We start from the raw sequence: 20,894 nt of genomic DNA, 5'->3' as shown, positions 1-20,894 counted from the left end.
ATACAAAAAGAAAAAGGCAGGATATGGGCAGCTTTCTTTTCCTACTATCTTGACATTAAGCTGTCAACTTTCTCAACTCTGGTTACAAAATGGATCTCTTGTTTCTGTAATAATCCATAGTTATTTCCCTTTCTAGTTTCCTCTACTGTCTTAAAATTGTACTAGAAGACAGAGAATTCATCAAATCATCAAGGGAAAAATCCAAGAGTAACTCTAAATCCACAAGAACTTGAAAATAAAGAAACAGAAATGCATACAGAAAAGGCAAAAGGGAGAGGAATTTTGCCAGGATCTAGGAAAAACAATAAAAGGTATGAGAAGAAACCATTTGGCTTGAACACTGAACTCTGGATCCGGAAAGTATTTCATCACATGAAAAAGGAATTAGCATTAATCATACTCACCCAGGGTGAGTGCTATACAGGTAAGGTACCTGAGGTTAACCAAGGGTTCCCTCTCAAATCAAGTAAGGTGTGTAAATCCAGTACCTTCGTCATCCACAGAAACACTGCGGATGATGACAGGGCTGCAGTACGCTGGCACTATCAAAGGTAAGTTGGATGGCACAGCATATCCACAGGGGACAGGAACAGAATATCCACCAGACAGGCTGGGACTGGCACATTCCTCTGGAGGACTTGGTTCTGGTGATGAGGATGGGTCCTTCTCTTGGATTGGGGAAATATTAATGACTGAGTAGGGATTTACTTTGGCCGGAGTGCCTTCTGCAGCAGGTTCTGATGTTTGCAGCTTCTCAGTGTTTTCTAAATTACCATCTCCTTTAGTTGAAAGATTAAACAAAAATACAAAGTTTTAGTTTTCATACCTCCTCAAGCTGCTCTAATAGCTCTTTGCAAGTATGCTAAACACTGACTTGATCTTTTCTATACAAGTTGCTTACAATCTATGACTCAAAATTCCCACACAGTATTGCCAACATCCCCATGTTACAGATGAGGAATGCAACAAGAGCAAAACAGGATGAATTACAAAGATGCCTATGGAAAAACAGTATCTTGACTCACATAAGCACATGAGTCAAAACAGTCTTAAATCATAAAGGTTAAAATCTGGATGAATTTGAATCTTACAAACAGAAACACAAGAAATATTTTAGGGGTAGTCATAAGGACAAGAAAAGACATGGAGGGACATTCCTCAAAGAGTAGTCCTGAAAATGCTGTTAAGAAAAGGAGGAAGAAAATAACTTCACAAGTTTTCCTCTTTGTAAGTGTATTGTTTTCTGTTATAGAAAGTTCCCAGTATTTTTTTTTGAGACAAGCTGAGCTACAGCAGAACCACAGGGCCCTCTGAAGGGAACTGCAGAACTGTATCCCAAGTGATCAAATGATTTTAAGCTGTAAGCACAACTTCACAATAAGGGTGAGCAAGCAACAGATGCTCAGGGAAAGATGGTGTTTAAGTTCCAGGTTGTCAAACTGCACAGTACCTGAAGAGTTACCTACTTTTAATTGCCATAAGCACAGTGAATCTGTTTACAAAAGGATATTGGAATAAAGTAAGCAAAATCAGCTGTTAGAAATTTGAGCATAATACAGCAATTTCCAGACTACACCTCAGCACTGGGAACATCTGCATCTGTCATTAAAAATGTTCCAATATTTAGCAAAACTTCTGTTTATGAACAAAATTCATACATTCAAACTCTACTTAGTTTTATGCACAACATCTCAAACTCAGCAACCAGCAAGCTTAGCTATGAAACAGCTTATCTCAAGCCATCAATGTGCCTTAAGACCAGCAAGGATACACAGTTTTCCTGTAGCATGACACTCTGACTATGTCCAATCCTTTGGTTTGGATGTCACACTTTAGTGGGAAACCTCATGGGAACTACATGTGATGGTCACTCGCTCTGCCAGATTTACCATGACTGTAACTGGCAGGAATATTCAAAACACTTGCATGGTATTTCCAGGTGTGAGAGACTGGACTATGACTCAAAACAAACTGACCATTTTCAGGGGTGCCTGGGTGCTTTGCTGATGCCAGGTTTGCAAGCCCACAAAGAAAAGGCAGTGAGTTTTTTGGTGTGTAATGACAAACCTGCATAAGACAGAGGGGGTGAACTTCCCACCACTAGAGGCTGCAAACTGGGCTCTGAGGCTGGCAGGAAGCAGAGCTTGGGGAGAGGCTGCCCAAATCATGGCCAAACTGCCCTCCCTTACAAACACAGCCTCCTCCCTGGGAAGGTCACTTTCACACAAGGCACAGTGACATTAGAGGCATTGGCTCTGCCTTGGAAGAGCTCATAAACTCTCAAGCACCCCTGAAGTGCCCTCAGACTCATTTCTGACACGTGATCAAGAGATAGTGTAGAACTTTGCCCTCACTGAGGAGGTGCTTGGGCACTTCCACCTGAACCTGAGAGTGTATTGACCCACCAGACTTTGTATTTTATGGGTTTTTTCCCCCACCTCTGATAGATAAAGACCTTCAATTGTCACTTCAATCGAGTGTCATCATAAATCCATGGATTATCCGGTGATTATGTATCTTCCTACTCTTACCCTTTCTTTCTCTTTCTTCCTTCCTTTTCCCTTTTATATTTCCTTATGCAGGTGGTATTTTTATGCTTTGATACTGCCATTATTACTTTACATAACAATAACCAAAATGGCTACATATAAGCTTTCCATTGCAACCAAACTGTTCCAAAATAAACCCAATATGTGCACCTTTACAAACACCAATCTTTCAGTGTTTTTCCACTCTAATCTGCTCCAAGAGATTCATTGAGAAGAACCTGAGTTGCCCTTAAGGGTAACACCATGGAAAACTCTTGTTAAAGTACTTTTATTGCACTGGCACGAAAAGGCATCCTATGATCAGTCTTGACTATTAGCCCAGTGGAGGCACAGACCAACAAGCTGACTTACCTGCAGCACCAGCCTCTTGGTGCTCTACGTAATTTCCAGGACTAGGTGGCACAAGGGCTTGTCTGTCTGCTTCTGGTATCTCATCTCCACTATCAAAATCAAACTGTTCTCCCTCATCTTCCTCTTCATCATTTGGGCCCGCGGCTTTTGGTTCACGCTCTAGAACTGTGCAGAAAGAGACACCTTTGTTTGTTTGCTCTCAATAATGATTTCATGGGACCAGTAAATGCTCCACATTACAAATGAAGCTTACACAATGAACCCTTAGATTTTTAGGTTACTGGAACAGAACAAAAGTTGATTGGTATCTTGATAAGCTCATACAGTTTTCAGTAAATCCTTTAGTGCAAACAAGAAAATTATTTGGAAAAAAAATAAACAAGTAATAATGCAAATACTCTTGCTTTTGTCATAATGAGCCAAAATATTTTTAGAAAAATACCTAAACAGCCAAATTTTAAACAAGAAAACTTCACAGATTAATTTAATTGCACAGGGACTTTGCAACTTTAAAACTTCAAGTCATTTTTTCCTTTCTAACTGAAACTCCTAAGTCTATTCTTTCCTAACAGTGTCCAAATACCAGTGACAATCACTTAGTTCACACACTCCAACAGAGACCAGCAGATTAATTTTCCTACTCCAATCTGAGATAGCTTTAAACCATGCAACATGTTATTAGCCCTATTACCCCCCACACACGTGCATTCTGGTGTAGGGAGGATATGGAACCTTTGAGGAAGTAATGGCTGAAATAATGACACCCTAATTGGATAGGAAGGGTGGGTTTGGGTTTTTTCCTCTTTGTTTGCGAAGCTATCGTGGCACAGATTTGGCACTGCAGATGGGGCTGAGGAGAGGGAGCAGGAAGAAGCACACAGCAGTCCCCCATGGTACTGGGGAAAATCCATGAAAATGTAAATCCCTTCATGTACCTACAGCATAAAACAATATCCTAAAAAAGGCAAAGGTGTAAATACACAAGTATGTTATAAAAAGTTACCTGAAAGCGATAAACGTCCCCCCTTCATTCTCTCAGGTAACACAAAATGAAAAAACAAGTCCTGCAAAGATGATTGGATCTGCTGCATCATGATGATGTTATCAGCTATCATACCATCCAGAACAAATTTTTTATCTTTATGATAAAACCTGCAACACCCCAAAGCTCTAGACTGCTTAGATTGTCATGGTAATCAGCATTCCTGCCAAGGCTTCTGTTTCTTCAGGCAGGCTGAGCCAGCATATTTTACCCCAGCCACAAATAACAAGATCTTTCATGCAGCCTCTCTGCTGGAGAAAAGTGAACTAATTGCAAAAATAGTAAGGAACAAAAAACCCGGATTATCCTGCATTTATTGTCACATGTTATGGCCAAGGCAGCAGGATATTTAATTTCATTTTGATGAATTCCTTTCAAAAATTCTTCATGAGAAGCCATGAAGTCAGGCTTCTCATTTTTGCTTTGTCCATTAGCAAATTCCTCTTTTCCTGAAAGATGCAAGAAATTCTTCAGAGCTCTTCCAAGTGATTAAAGACAAACATGGCATTCTTCCTGATTCAGCATCCATCTGACTAAACTGTAATATTTGTTGCTTGACTGTGTAATGGGGAAAAGAAACAAAAGAGGGGAAAATGTCTTTTCAACATTAGTAAAAAAAATTTAAATTGGACGTGTCACCTAATTTTTTTTTCTCTTATGGCTGTTAACACTGCCCCTCTTCATTCATTTCAAAATATTTACTTTGCATCACAGATAAACAAGGCACAGAACCTGATAAATGGGACTACAGCCTGGAAAGATTCCATAATCACATCACTGATGGGACAGCGGGTTAAGATTACAAAAAGAGACAAAAAAAGAAAGAATACATTGTTCATCAGAAAGGGTGTACAGGAGACAAACAAATATCCTCAGTTCAGAAAGTTTTAAAACTGTATTCCAGCTCTGCATTACTTCTACATTTGCTTAATTCTGCCAGCATAAAATTTAGCCTTTTAAATTTAAAGATACCTACCATCTCATACTTAATAAAAATATTCTCCTTTAAGCTTTTAATAACAAGGGCATACTATTTCAATTGATGGACAAAGTATTTTAACAACAAAAATTAAATAAAAAAAGAATAGGGGCTTTTTGCTTCAACTTAAGAGGTGATCAGAACATGAGATAAATACAGATTATGTCACACAAAAAAGGACAAATTCCTGTTTTGAAAATACTATTTTCCACAGTTCTTTGTGTTATATCACAACAACACACAGACAAAAGCTCTTTTTAAGTGCTACAGTTACGAAGACAGCATCAGTTAGACCCAGGCTGAATCCAGCTGCTAAACACCATCAGAGGTCTTGCAAAACTTCATCCTCATGAAGAAAACCCCAGTTCCTCCTACCCTTTATCTGCAAATCAAAAGGATAAAGCCAAATAGTGGCAACTGTCTTGCAGAAAAAAAAGAGGGGGGGGGGAAGATGGGGAGTCTGGTGGGTGTGTGTGTGTGTGAGGGGGCGATTTTCAAAGGCACCCTCCCTTGCAAAAAAACCATAAAGGACAGCTTTTTTGTTTTTTACATAATTTTAAAATGCACTATTTTTTTTCTGAAGTAATAATCACACAATACTTAGAGTGACAGAGTCTGGAATTCTTCAAATAATTAAATTAGGTAGTAAAAATTCAATTTTGCCTTTCACCACTACTCACATCCTTAGCTTTATATGTGCCCATCAGTGCAATAAGAATACAAAAATTGATTGAACTTGTTCATCTTATGGCAATACCTCTCTGAGAGCTCTTTAAATGCTTCAGGGAAATTCTCACATTTCTAAAAATTTCCATTTGGAGTTTTCAAAACAGAAAAGACATCTGATATAATGGAAACATTGTCTTCAAGTTAAATTAAGTATGAAAGTGCAAATTTAGAATCAGAAAAAGGAATACATGTTCTCATAACTGTGCAGAGCACACAGATTTATGACTTTTTCTGTGCTTTGTTATCCAGTGAAATGACATTTCTTAAGTTTACTTCAGAAATAAGTTCACTTAGGTTGTGTTTACAGAGACCTGCTGGGGCATAAGCAAATTTAAAAAAATGCTTGGTTGCTTTGCCAATTGCAAAGCATTCTTGGCACCCTTTGCCTTCCCATCCACTAACTAAGGAGTTAAAGGAATGACATTATTTTAAAGCCCAGACTAAGTCAGCAAAGCTTCATTAATAGTTTTCTTAAACAGTTTATTTTAGTGACATAGAAGTAAGATAAAATAGCTCTGCATTAACTATCAATTGCATTTTGAATACAATATGAAAACACCTGAAATAAATAAAAGCACCCCAAATGTCTGTCCCCCCTTGCAATTTCATAAATCCATGACGATTCAGAAGTCAACTGAAGAAGACAACTTTCTTCCAAGAAAAAGCATGATACAGGAAGAATGAAATAGAACCCCAAGCACAAACAGTTCAGCAGTCTGGGGCATGAACAATCAGCCTGGAAGCCCTGGACATAAACAGGCATGCTACCACCAAGAAATATGAATACTTTATGTTTTAAGGTTTGAAAAATATTTTTATAAGTGGAACCCTCCTGTATGATTAAGAATGTCATCTTTGCAATCAGTTGTAATCTTTTTTTTTTTTAAGTTCACAGACTATTATGGAACAAAAAGCAGCAATGTTATATTTAAAGAACTCAAGAAATATTTTTAGTCGCTTCTACCATACAACCAATGAATGAAATAAGTGTACAATGCTTTAAATGGCATATATCTAATTAATATTTAGTAAAAAAATATTAATACAATGGAACCTAAAACACACTGGCAGGAGGTGCCTGCAAAGACCTAGCTTCCTTTGAAATGGATTCCCCAAATGTTTCAACTTCCTACAAATACTTGAGTGTCTTGAAATACACAAAACTTATTAGCAAAAAAAATATTTTTAAATGTTACTATCCCAGAATATTTTGAGGTAACATAAAATTCGCTAACTCACACGGGTTACAAGTCAAAACAAACTGCCAGACATAGCAATCTAAATGCTTATTATTTATCCTTGATACATTCCAGACATTTCTCTGATGAGACACCCTTCCCTTTACAGACCTCTATTTCTAGACAATTAAAATCTGCTGAGCTCCTTATGGAAGTGTACAATAAGAAATAGGTATTGAAAACATGCAGATACCAGGAAACAACTGAATTTCTCAAATTACCATTTTTATAAAACTAACCATTTGGGGCCAAACCCACCCTGCTGACTGTGCTCCAGGATAAATGGGCTCTCAAGCTGTTCCCTTTTTATTTCAGAAGAGATTTCACTGCAGAGGCTTGGTGTTTGTCTGGATGGTGAAACTTGTGCTGGGAAATACTCAGGCCTGCAGAAGCTTCCAGATATGGCCAACTTCATAAAAATCAAAAAGCTTGGTCGCCACTGGACAACATTTTATTTCTCCCACTTTGAAAGTACTGTTTAGGCTGCATTCCTAATGCTAGAAAGCAACGTGGTATTTTCAATCACTCATCTCCCTCCCACTTGTGACCACTAATTCTTCATTTCCAGGAGAGAAAACTGCAGTTAAGTATTCTTTCACTCTGTTACTCAGCTGACACATCACTGTTCTGCCCTTCTGAAAGGACGCCTGCAGCAGCACCTGTGCAGGGCAGGAGGGACCCTGCAGGGGAAAGGCTGACCTGTACCAGCACTGCCACTTCACTGCCACTTCCCAGGCACATGGGACAGCCACCAGCACACCACTGGCACCCATAAACCACCTCCTCACACAGGTGGAAAGTGTCTGTTTTTCTGAGGGAAAATAAACATCTAGGACAAACTGTGCACATAAAAACACACGAGTGAGTGCTCCTTCCCATGGGAAGTGGGTCAGAGCCAAGGGCTTTCCCTTTGCTCTCATTTGCACCCACTCCCTGCACTCACAGCTGTGCTAAGCTGGCTCTGCAGGGAGCCCAGGTCCCTGTGGCACAGGCACGCTGCTAATTACACACAGCATGCACACACATCCAAAGCATGACCACAATGTCAGCATTACCAGCCTCTGTGGAAAACGGTTACAAAAAAAAACCCCAACCAAACTAAAGAGTATACATTCATGCAAAAATTGTTTCCAGTGATGGAAACAAAGGCAAAGCCACGTGAATTAACAGGCTTTCCCTGCAAATAAATAACAAAGAAATAAGTACAAATGCCTCTTTAGTATTTTGCAAATACACACACTACATGCTAATTATGTTGTTGAGCATGCACAACAGATATTATTCTTCTGGATAAAAAAAACAAATTCAAAAGTCAGAAGAGTAATGAATCTGCCTGCTCATGTTTCAGAGAGCCTGCTAACAGCATGCCTAACACCAAAAAAATTGCATTCCTTGAAATAAAGCCCAGGTCTGTGGATGTTAGGAGAGATTTACAAATAGCAAAACCCTGAAGTTTAAAAACTACTCACAGTGCTAAAAATTTAAGTCTTAATTACCTAATTTAAAAAAACTGTGTTGCAAAAAATCAAAAGTCTAAAATAACAGCATTAAGACATGAATCATGCTGTCCAGAGAAAAGCAGGAGCAACACCAGCAGACTTGTACTCCTTTGCAAAGCCTCAATGTGCTTTCAGTGCTGGCTGCCCGATAACCAGAAAGGCAACTTCGTAAAATCAGTGTTTTATGGCCATTTACTTAAAATACTCAGCACATTGGTATTGTCTATCACCCCTAGAAACACAGATCAAGCCTGGTCCTGAGGATGTCTTTTCTACTTCAGCATCATATTAGTGTAGGGGGATAGAATGTAAGAAAACAAAGATAGTGTAGAAAGTAATCTTACCCCTACGGAGTTGCAGCTGGGCCAATTATCAAAGATTAGGAGCAGGCCTGACTTTACCAGGCCACAGCTGTAACCAAGGAGAAGAAGAGTGCTATAAAAGATTGGGGTGGCTGGGTGAGAAGGGAACTGAGGTGAGTTGGTGACTTTGTGAAGAAGAGTCAGTGACTGGAGGAGTTGGCCATGAGAAACACCAAGAAGGTATGAAACTTTTGTGATAAGGAGACAACAGTATAGAACCCCTGCATAAGATGACAACATATTAGCACATTCTGACATACAAATTTCCAAGAAATACCAAGAAATTTTGCTGGTGTTGTAAGGAAAGCCTGTACAGACATTATCTGGAATTCTGCATAAATACATGAGCGATCCCTCTCTCTACTAAAAATCACCTATCCATATTGAAGGCTATTAGCTTTCCATCAGTATTCAAGGAATACCAATACATTTAACCCTTAGTACCCCCAAAGTCACCCATCTGAGTTGGTATCAATGCCACCAGACAGCTGAGCTGGGGTACAGTGGGTCTGCTGATGGTGGCTGTGCAGCCAAGCTCAGCCTCAGCGACTGCGCGCATGACCTGCTGAACTCACCCACAGCGTGCTGCCAAATGGACAATCCACACAGGGAACAGGAAAACCAGAGAGCTCCAACAAAATCAAACAGCAGACTACTACAAAGTCATTGAGAAAATTAAATATCCAGCTCTGGCACTGCGAGCATGGTGGCTAACCATAAGGTACAAATTATATACGAAGGAAAAACAGAAAACTTTTCTAAAAAATGCAGTTTTGACCATGTAGTTGACAATTTTATGAAAAAATAACCTTTTTAAAGGAAACCTCCACTAGTGAGAGTAGTCTGGCTTGTTATCTACTTCTGTATTTCTTTTTCCTGTCAGTTATTAACTATTAATATCTAGTTTCCCAAATAATTACTCTTACTTTGAAACAATTGCCATTTAATGCTTTGAGGCATTTCTCTAATACAGTCTATTTAATTCTAATTAGCAATATAAAACTGCTGAATCATCTAGCAATACCTTGGACCAGAAGCTCTTTAATAGTAATTGGGAAGCCTATGAAGAAGAAGGCAGCCAGACACATCCTGGAGATCTGAAACAGGGAGCATGAGATCCCACCTCGACAGAAAGAAAGCATACTATCATACTAAAGAAAAGCTGAAAGCCAATCAGCGCAAAAGCTTGAGTTTTGAGGTCTTGGATCATTCTAGCAACATCTTTCTAGCCAGATGACACAGTCTGGTTAAGCAGTTAGCAAAGGACTTAACTTCATTTTTGGATCGTGTTTTTCCCTCCATCCTGCCAGCCATTGTACATATTTCCTAGACTGAACTTTTGGACGACTTTGGCAAAGGGATGCCTAAATCCTGGATTGTTGGTCCAGGCTGAACAACAACGTTGCTTTGTCTAGCAATGTCAACACTTAAGCACTCACTGGGTCCCCCCAGAAGCACCCCTTAGAACACCTAAAATCCTGTGACTCCCAACAGCTGCTGACACGCAGCCGTCCATGGCTCAGCCCACCTCCAGAGCAACAGCCCAGGTGGGGTCAGAAGATGCACACAGCTCCAGCAATCTGGGTGTCCTTTTGGACACACACTGCCAAGGGTTCCTTGTTCCCAACAATTACAGCTCCTCTAACACTCCAAGCACTGCATGAAACCTGTTAATGTGTTTAAAAATAATTAATATTTAACTATTTGTGTTTTCCCCTTGATGAATTCTGGACAAAGAAACAAACTGGGTATTAAATTTTACTGCAATTTACTGTATCTTTTACTAAAAAAAGTATAAACTAGAACAGAATGGTTATGTCCTGTAAATCCAGGACAATACTGGAAATACTTTGGAAAAAAAAAAAGCTGGCTTCTTACCTCTTCATTTCTATGGTTACCCCTTCATCCAGCCTAAAGAGCACTAATCAGATAGACCGATTTGTAAACTAAGCATAATATATGCAAAAAATGACAAATCCACTATCTCAGCAACTAATGAGGAGGGAGTTTTATAGCATCCTTTCTTAGTATTTATTTTAATTATTTGAACACATCTTAATCTTCTTTGCCCTAACATGATAATGTCCAGTTTTATCTCAAAAAAAAAAAAAAAGCCAGTGGAATTCAAGCAAACTCACAAAAACAGTAATTCTTACATCACTGAACTCTGAAAAATCCTATTTTACAGTACCCTTTTAACAGAAATTCTATCACCAGCGGATACTGGACAACAATGGTGTTTTCTTGGGACCTTTCAGTCCAACAGCTTCAGAGCCCTTCTCACTGCCCCTTTTCATTAGCCATGGAGAGGGAGGGAAGCTCTGTCTTGGCCCCAAGACTGGTCAAAGAAAACCCCATAAGCAAACATCACCATTCAGACCTTCAGCTAGTCCAGATGGAAGTCAGGAAGGAATTTCTTCCAATATAAAAAGTCTTGTTAAGAATTGGTTTTGTGTATTTTTTTTCCATGGCCAGGTTTTGGTGGTCCAGGGGCTACAGTGGTGGCTGCTGTGGTGAAAAGCTTCCCCTGTGTCCAGCAGAGCCAACGCCAGCCAGATCCGAGAGAGCTGCTGTGGGGAAAATGAAATCCATCCCAGGCAGCCCTAAGACAGTCAGCAAGTGTTCTCCTCATGCAAATAGGAATGGGTCACCATCTGATATGCATGGGAAAACAGCAATCCCAGCCAAAGTTAATTTTACTTCTACTTTCCTTCGCAACACAGGAGACTGATAAGATCCTCTGGACAAATTACACTGAACCAATTCACTGCTCCCAGGGCAGCTCCTGCATTTCCCTCTGTTCCTCCTGCCAACATACAGGACAGGGAAATACAGAGACTGGGAAGTCATCCTTCAGTTACCATCCCCATGGCATGGGAGCACAAGCATCTTCCCTTCTAGCCCCTAGAGAAACTTCTACCAGCATAAGGTGATCCAGAAGGTTACCCAGAAACTATCATGCCTTCTCCTAAACAAAGCTATTGAGCTCAACAACAGACTATTTAACAGTAACATTTTCTTGCAACCCTTCTTCTTCAACAACCCTACTAAATCATTTTCTGTATTCATTTTAATGAAAATATGGTAAGGCTAGAAAAATTATTTCAATGAGAAAGAAAAAAGAAAATCTATACAGGGGGTCGGGAGAGTCTTCTCCCCAAAATGTTTAACAAGTTGGTTTTTTTTTCCTCAGATTACTAGGTGTAGTTTCAGTTCCTGCATGCAGGAAAAGCAAGCAGCACCTAATAAATGTATCATTCAAAAATTCATACATTTTATTTAATTTATTATACAACAGACAAGCTCATGAACAAAGTAAGAGAATTATAGCAATTTATAAAAAAGTGAATCTTTCTGTAAACTCTAGAGTAGTATCATTACAGAGGCTTTAGGCATGGTTAGTGAATATTTATTGAGTTCAGTGAAACAGAAGAACTTCAAAAATGAAAAATTTCTCCGTTCTTTGCCAGCAATTTATCCCAGCCAGTTAATGATAGATACAAGTCCTAAAAATGCAAAAGAAGTATAGAAAAAAATAACTCACCCTCTTCTTACATGTTGGCTCACTGAAATTAAAATTTTGGAGCTTAGTTACAACTGCTCATTGAAAGAATACCCAAAAATCAGCATAAATTCCTTTACAATTTTGGGGGTTTTTTTTAAGCAATCAACACTAGTTACCAATCCATTACTAGTTACCAATCAACCAACAGTAGTTACCACCAACCAATGACCAAGTTTGCTGCAATCCCCTGAAAGGCCTTTAGCTCATCACCAACTACTCTTTCTGATTAACATGTCTGGGCCTTGTCCCTACACAGACCTAACAAGTAAAGTCAAGCCACCTTAAAGAGCAGCTGAGTAAACAGGAAAAATCCCAACAAAACAACAAAACAACTACATCTTATTATCTAGAAAGAAAACATCAAATATTATCAAAGGAATGAAGTCACCCATCAAAAAATCCAGAACAGTAACATCATTTAACATGTTCTAAACATCTAGCAAATTTTTAACCATTTTTCTTCATAATAAAATAAGACATAATTACATCTATGTATACTGTGTTTTCTTTGTGTCTACTAAAACCAAAAATAAGCTATTTATAAACCTATTTATTTTCTATGTTTTTGTTTTTTCCAACACTCAAATATACTTGGCTAGAAGAAAAAAATACGTAATTAGGAGTGACATGTGACACCATAAATGGTTTTTGCACAGGGAATTTTCTTGTTACTCTTCATTACACAGCTTGTCTGAATTGTCACATAAAATAATTAATCCTTACCTTAAACAATGCATTGTCCTTCATTTACTGAGAGAAATGTGACCTTTAGAAATAAATAAATTGTTCTGTTACAGATGGGATGTCAGAGACCAGCAAGCTATTGCCAGTTTCAAAAACAAGGAGCCATTCATAACTACAATTCATATTCTGTTCTCATTCTCCTGAAATCTTGGCTCCCTTTTTACAATCATTTGTAACTGTCTCTATGCTGAAAATAGATACCCAACAATATTGTTTAGCCCAAGACCAACTCCCTTCATATCTGCAGCTTAATTTAAGTAATGCCTTATTTCCCCAAGCACAGTAAATAAAAGCAATCTAGGGTCTTCAATGTATTGTACTTTCAGAAACTAAATCATAAAACATACAAGTGCTTCTCTTGTCAATATTAAAGAAGCCAAATTTAACCACCTCTTGTCCCAGTCACAAAATTAGCTGCTTATAACTGTTAAAACATAAATAAACAATGAATTTTTTCACTAAATACTAAAAAAAGTACCTAAATAATCTGAGATACATATAGGATACAGAATAAAAAGCAGCTCCTCTGGCAGAGAAATAAAGTCATCTCTACAGCAAAACACAGCAGCTCACCAGCAGCTCCTTATTAAGAAAATAATTTTTTTTTATGAGTTGGTGGGTTTTTTGTTGAGTTTCAGTTTTTTGGGGTTGGTGGGGGTTTTTTTGTTTGTTAGTGGGGTTCTTTGTTCTAGGGTTTTTTTTGTTTACAATATGTAAGGTCATCCCAGTGGAAACTTTAATGAGAGCACAGTTCACAGTTTAGTTATGAGAGCATACTTCACTCCTACCCAAGGACTCAGGCCAGACTTCCTTCTCAGGGACAGAGGAGCAAGGACTATTTTAGTGTTCTGGCCCTGACAGGGAAACAACAAAAAATGACTGTGGAAAGACACAATCACAGCACTCAGTCGCATACAGGATATCCAGATTTAAGTCCTTGGTTTCCTTGTTCTACATGTCTCCATATCAGGAGCAAAGAAATATCCCATTCATAGGTCTAGAGAGGTGATTTTTTATAGAAAAATGTGTACAAAAATATATGTCTATGAGATATTTTTAGTCTACCACCAGTTTTAGAAAAATCAACTTCATTTCAAAGAACATCTTAAATCCCAAACTTCAGCATGACAAGGCTTCTTATCTAGCTTTACCCAAGGAAGTGGGGACAGTGGTGTGGGTGAGTGAACATCCAGCTCTCCACTAAACTTGGTCCTTAAGGGCACCTCTCATACTTCTCAAATCAAGATGCTTCCCTCTCAAGGTTGAAAGAATTGTTGGCAATACTATGCATTCAAATTGATTCTCACAATGTCCTTGTACAAACACTGAAATTTCAGTATTTCACTTTAAAATTTTAATGCATCATTTATGTTAATTTTCTATAAGAAAGAAAAGTATACTCAGTATGAGGAAATACAACCAATGCTTCCTAATAGTTTTCACAGAGAAATCATCTGAGGCATAGTGCCATGTACTAGAAAGAGTGAGAAACAGACATATTTAGAGACAATGAAACTAAACCTCCTTGTCACAGAAAGTACCCCCAGTTTCCTTTGGGCAAGAAGCTGTTTCTCAGGCAACCATCATGCCAGGCAAACAAACACAGGTTTCCTTTGGAAACAGGCTCTGATAAATGCCTCTAAAGCCCTCACTTCAAAAAAAGGGCTTCCACTTTGCAAGATCGCCAGATATTCTCCAAGTAGAAGAATGACAAACTGCCAGACATGACTTCTCCTCATAAAGCAGTAATTGCACAAGTACAGGCCATCCATCACACGTAAACACCACCCTAACATTAGCAACCAGCCTCCAGTCCCAGCTGTTCAGTGTGAAGGTAAGTCCTGTACACAGCAGTCTCAATGGGATGCCACGTTCTTAGAACTATCAGTTTTGTAATTCCTCCCTCCACAGCCTGCAGTCCACAGCAAATCCTCTTCTTGTCTAAATGTTTTTGGTAAAGGACACTCCATCACAGCAATCAATTAAAAGCATAATTACAACTTACAGTCACAATAAAATCTGCCATTTTCACTTAGCTTTCAAGAAAGGAATTTTTTGATGACAGAACAAGAATCATCCTCTATTTTATTTCACAAGATAGCCATGGAATTCTTTTATGTAATAAATTCTAAATACCTGCACTTCACACCTAAATTCATACGTACAGACACACTAAAGAAGGGAACACATAGCTAGCACTATGAGTGCAACTATCCATTTTGGAAGTACTTTTTTGGATTTTGCTCATAGCTAAGGAAGCCTTTGCATCTACCCCACTCTAACTGCTTCCTGTTTGCTAAAACATACATTCCCTCAACATACACAGAGAAAAATACTAGGAAATTTTAAATCATGGCTTGAAGAAGAAGCTCTTTATAAAGAAATCTAGAGGACAGAACACACAGTAATAATTTTTCCAAATTACTCACTGCTTGAATTTGCTCTGAGGTAGAAAAGGCAACCAGCACAGACTTGTCACTACCTGATTAGCAATGCATGAATGGAATGTCCAAACACTTATGAACAGAAAAGTTGCATAAGCAGAATAAATTAAAACAAATAAAATATGTTACATTCCATTCTTTTATCACATGTCGTTTTCCTTATCAAGTCGTGGCAGAAGCAGCTTCACTATTGACATTTACTGCACCTTAACTTAAACAAGGTACAGATGGCTATGGCTAATGAAAACACATTATTTAACCTTTCAACTTTTTTCTTGTAACATCTCCATGACAAAGATGGTTTACTACTATTTTTCCCCTTTGCATGCATTAAAAAATTGATAAAAAATAAGTGTGGAGAATTTACCTAGCAGAACCATTGAAAAAATAAGCATCAAGAATAAAGTTGAGATTTATAGTGCAAGGTATACACTTGTAGAAAGGAGCCCACATGACTTTCAGCACTACAGCTATCTTTGTTAGGACAAAAAATAAGTAAAGAAAAAAAATCCCACAATATCATAAGAACTTTCTTTTTAAAAAAGCAATTTATTTCATTCATGGCCCCAATGTGGGATTTTAGAATCATTATGCCAAATGTAAGAATTTTTTTAATGGTGTAGCAAAGGGCTCTGCACCCAACAGGAATCTCATCCCCACTATGAGCTAGGAAAACCCACCCATGTGCCCACTGTCTGACAGGTACTGACAGATGCTGCTCACCCCTCCTGAACAGACACATGGATGACCACTGTATATGCAGGCAAAATAAGCCTTCATTTGTTAATAGTTACGTGTATACTTGGCCCTCAAATCCTCACCTCTTTTCCACCTGCAAAACAGGTAATGAGAACTAGCTAGGTAGTGAACTAAAATGTCTTTTAGTGTCATTATCACTGATAATCCCTTTAATAGGTTTTTAAGAGAGTTAGCAATGACAAACTAAAAAAATATACAAGCTCCACTAGTTTCAGAAAAGCTTTTTCAGATGAGAGAGAAATCACAGAATATTCTGAGCTGGAAGGGACCTGTAAGGCTCATCAAAGTCCCACTCCTGGCTCTGCACATGGCCACCCCAGAATAATACCATGTGCCTGAGAGCATTAACCAAGCACTTTTTAAACTCTGTCAGGATTGGTGCTGGTTTCTGGGGAGCCTGTTCAAAATCGCCCCCCTGCCCCTTTCCCCTCCCCTCCCCAAAAAAATTATCAATTGATATTGATGCAAGATTAGGTATAACAGAATCTCAATTTATGTTGAATAAATCTAATCCCAGCCTCTTAAGAACTGACACATCTGAAAATGAGGACATGATACACATAGTTCTACATGTCATAAAAACCTTTGCCAAGAAAGAACTTGAATTCTGGAAGTGCACTGAACTGCATCACCCTGAAATCCTGTCAGAGCATCTATCCCACAGCTGAAATGCTGCACACAGTTGGAGCTGTTGCTGCAGTTATTGGCTGTCTTTGAAAAACGGCAGCCTCTGCTCAAGTGGAAATATTGATTCCTTAGGGATGGCTCTTCCCCTCCAGCACTACACTGCTTTGGAGATGGATTATCCCATAGAGATGGTTTCACAGTAACTGTCACTAAACAAAACCGAGCTAAATTCAGGGTCCTGACCACATGGATTAGGCCACGGACAGCCGAGGAATTGCTGCCAACAATAACCTAAGTGATATCTCAGAGCATAAATGAAACTGCCAATAATGTTGGCCAGAAATCTAACCCATTAAAAGCTGTTTTCACAAGTTTCTGCTTCTTTCACACTCCCAACTCCCAAGGCAGTATCTAGTAACAGACCTCTATCTGAGGCAGTGCCTAGAGAGAAAGCAGTTCTGAGCTAGAATGACAAGTCCCAAATTCCTCAAGAGTTACAGCTGAATAAAACTAAGATTAAATTTGCTTTTCTACTCAAATGGCTTCATGTAAGTTCTGTGTGAACATTAAGTGGAATGTCTTATAGGTAATAATGTATATTATTTATATATATTAATACATATCTCTATCAACATATATAATAAAGTGCAAGTCCATAAGCAATATTGTCCTGTATAAGGAACAGGTAATATTTTACAGAAAAATCTCTATCTACACAAACTATAATAGCAACTTAACTGAAATAAAAGCAGGTTCAACCACAGATCTCCATAAATTTATCTTTTGGGATGACCAGAACAAGGACATAATACTTCTATGAAGTCTCTCAACATCCAGCTACCAAAAGCCAAATCCTATTAAGTATTAAAATATGTAGTAGCAAGCACTACACAATGATGTGCTTACAGGATAAAAAAAACACCACATGCAACATTCTCTTTGAGCATAAATGCAAAAGGCAGTGAGACAGTGTCTTTGCAGATCCTACCTTTGTGCCCTCACAAACCTGGGTTACACCAGAGGCCACCCAGCCACCAGGATACAACAGGCAAGGGGCACTGAGTGGTAACCTTACACAATGAGCCCCTTAGTCCAGGCAGCATCCATAATATTCTTCTGTGCCTGTGCTCTGACTACAAGGAGTTGCCATAGAAAACACATATTTTGGAGCAAGGACCAATTGCTCCAATGTTTTTTCCCATCATGTTCTAACTACACCAGTGAAGGAAGCCCAAGAACAAGAGAGGGTAGATGACAGGAGCTCATGTTTCAACAGAATACCACTGGGACCAGGCCTTAGGGTGATATGGGGAAAGGGAATGTTGCAGAGGTAAAATCACTGCTGGAAAGATAATCAAATTCTTACAGAAATATTTGCCTTAAACTCCAAACTATTTCAATTACCTTCTGGTGGTGGTGGAGGGAAATCCTCTGTGTCCATTCTAGTATATCCACCGCACCTTTAGCAGGCTGGAAAATTCTGCAAAAATGAAGAGAACATGTTTTGTAGATGAACACAATTTCCAAATATTGAGACACTCCTTTTCAATTTGGCCAAGCTCATACCTATTACCTAATGCCATTATGGAAGAGAGGAAATTTGCCTGGCTTCTTCCTTCAATATGAATGCAGTCCAAATTTTTATGTACTCAGCCCTCAGTATTGGAGCCAATTCTTTTAATGACCTCAGTAAACCAGCTGAAGAAAGATGAAGTTTTTAAACTATTTTGTACTCTGCAGTTCCCACTGTGACAATCACAAGGAGATTACTAAAATATGTTATTTCAATGTCTGTTTGGAGTATATAGTCCATCACAAAATATTCATGAAGGGGTGAAGATAAAAATTCTAGGAAGCTTATCAGTTTTCATGATGCTTTTCTCTATTCAGCAATCAAAAATAACAAATTTAACTATACAGTTTGTACACAGCTTCTTTCCATTGTTTTTTGTTCTGCTAATCTTAAAAATTCTGTTTGAGTCCCTTTACTTCCACTTTTCCTAAGGAGAGTGAAGTACTAATGTGCAACTTCCTGGGGATCTTTTCTTTCATCTTCTTTTCTCAAATGCCATTGATCTCATGTTTTAAGGAAAAGAATAGCTCTACAAAGCATTCCTCTGCCTCGGTAGTGAATACTCAACTGAAGAGAGCAAGCCAGAACCCATGAGAAACATCATCCCACCTTCCCCAAAATGCTGCTTAATAGTGACATTCCAGTATCATCTGGAAGGAAAATATATTGTACTAAGCAAAGCACACACTCTGCCCCCAGCCCAGTTTTACTCTAACTCAAGTGAAAGCATGTCAAAAAGACAGATTTCAAAATAGGGCTGAGGAGGAAATTAAGTTTCCAAGAGCTACAAAAGACAGTGGAAGAGCCAATGCTAAATTTTCTGTCCTACTCTTGAGTGGCCCACAGATGTCCATGTGAAGAAGTTATCTCTTCTGCTGGAAAAAAACAGCAGAAACAAAGCAGCCCAAGCCCTTGGAAAGTGTCCATAGCCCAAAGATGGAAAGATTAAATTGAAGGAGACAGTGAAATTCAAGGTACAGTGGCAAAATATTAAACTAAATGGATCAGGATTCAAGGGTCAAATCAATCACCACTTACAGAAAAACTGAATAGAAAAAAAAAGCTTCAAAAAAGGATCCAACCCTAGGAGGCACCAGGCAATGTACCTTCCTAAGATTAGGTTTGCAAGGGTGAATTATCAGGACAGATGTGCCAGGAAGGATAACAACTCTGGTAGCACAAGATACTATTTTGATGAGACAATTCATAACAACTACATTTACTAAGCATACAAAAGTCCCTTTTAAACTGTCTTAAGCTTTGGTAACTCTTAATCCAGTCTTAGACAAAATCAAGTGGCTTCAGAGCCAAGGATCAGAAAGGATTCACCCAACATCTGTCAATAACACAATAAATTCCATTATATACTTTCACTATGCAGTGTTCCTTCTAAAGCTTCTCTACAGTTTGTATCTGCAGAGCTCCAAGGCGTGTTCGTGCTTACAGATGTCTGGAATGCATCCTGCCCCACCAAAACTGTCAGCCAAAACAACTGATAGTTATGGTTTAAAGAAAGGGCTATTTTCCTGCATTTTTTTTTAAGCTGCTTGTGACTAGGGCATAGGTTTTCAAGTGTGATACATGTAATACCAAGCAAACCTCTGAAAGTGAGTCTCAGCACCTTTTCAAATGCATCTTTAAGAGAGCAGCTAAAAGGCTTTCAGAATGATTTTTTTTTTTCTTTAAATATATGATAGAAGCTTTTAAAAATCTATCAAAGTTAACTTCCAACAATGATTTTTTAAAATCAATTCCTTCCTCACCAGCAAATATTAACAAGACACAGAGCTGGGCCACGGAGCTTGATTTCCATTTTGATCTAGCTCACAGTGACATGCTTCGAATTACACAAGAATTGTGAGAAAGAAGGACACAGACCCAGTGTTAGAGTCCTACCCACTGACCTGCTTGCTCCCATCTGAACAGTGCAGTTATTCACAAGAAGAAAGCTACACTTTCTCACTTAAGAATGCCTCAGGGGTTCATTTACATTAACTTATTTTGAAGTTCCACATATTTTTCACTACTTTTTAGATGCTGAGAAAAACCCTGGAGCAGGGAAGAGGTTGTGTATTACAGATTGCATTAATATCCTCCAAAAAGAAAATAATAGCCATATTATGTAGCAGACAGTACATTTATGAATGATCTCTATCAGCACCATACTTCAAAGAGAAGTTTTTCACTCTTCTTCTGAGAGGCAGGGGAACTAACTCAAAGACGTTTAAATCAAGATTAAGGCAGATGATTTAATTTTACTAGCAGTATATGGTACATTTGCATTTGTAGCTCAAGTGCTTTTCCCATTGTTTCTCCTGCTAACAGAGTTACACAGCACAGCTTACAGGTGCATTTAGACAATAATTGTGAAAATCAAAGCTCAAATTAGGCTGAAAGCGACTTCTGAATGTTGTCTCATACACCCAAGACAGG

At 38.5% G+C, this 20,894-nt stretch overlaps 1 protein-coding gene across 3 annotated transcripts in view; it reads right to left on the bottom strand.

Moving 5' to 3' along the window:
* Positions 1–20,894, bottom strand: part of ARHGEF10 (Rho guanine nucleotide exchange factor 10) — a 110,979-nt gene that overhangs the window by 79,456 nt on the left and 10,629 nt on the right. For all 3 annotated transcript variants that reach the window (XM_058020562.1, XM_058020563.1, XM_058020564.1), the window contains exons 2-4: positions 18,293–18,368; positions 2,901–3,065; positions 489–779 (exon numbers count right to left, since the gene is read on the bottom strand). In XM_058020562.1, coding sequence (XP_057876545.1) covers positions 489–779; positions 2,901–3,065; positions 18,293–18,329 — 493 coding nt within the window. In that variant the 5' untranslated portion in view covers positions 18,330–18,368. The remainder of the gene's footprint in view (positions 1–488; positions 780–2,900; positions 3,066–18,292; positions 18,369–20,894) is intronic.

The sequence above is a fragment of the Melospiza georgiana genome, chromosome 3 (genome assembly GCF_028018845.1).
Source record: "Melospiza georgiana isolate bMelGeo1 chromosome 3, bMelGeo1.pri, whole genome shotgun sequence".
NCBI classification, from domain to species: Eukaryota; Metazoa; Chordata; class Aves; order Passeriformes; family Passerellidae; genus Melospiza; species Melospiza georgiana.
The sequence above is the reverse complement of the archived record's forward strand: the minus strand, read 5'-3'. Positions and strand labels throughout refer to the sequence as shown.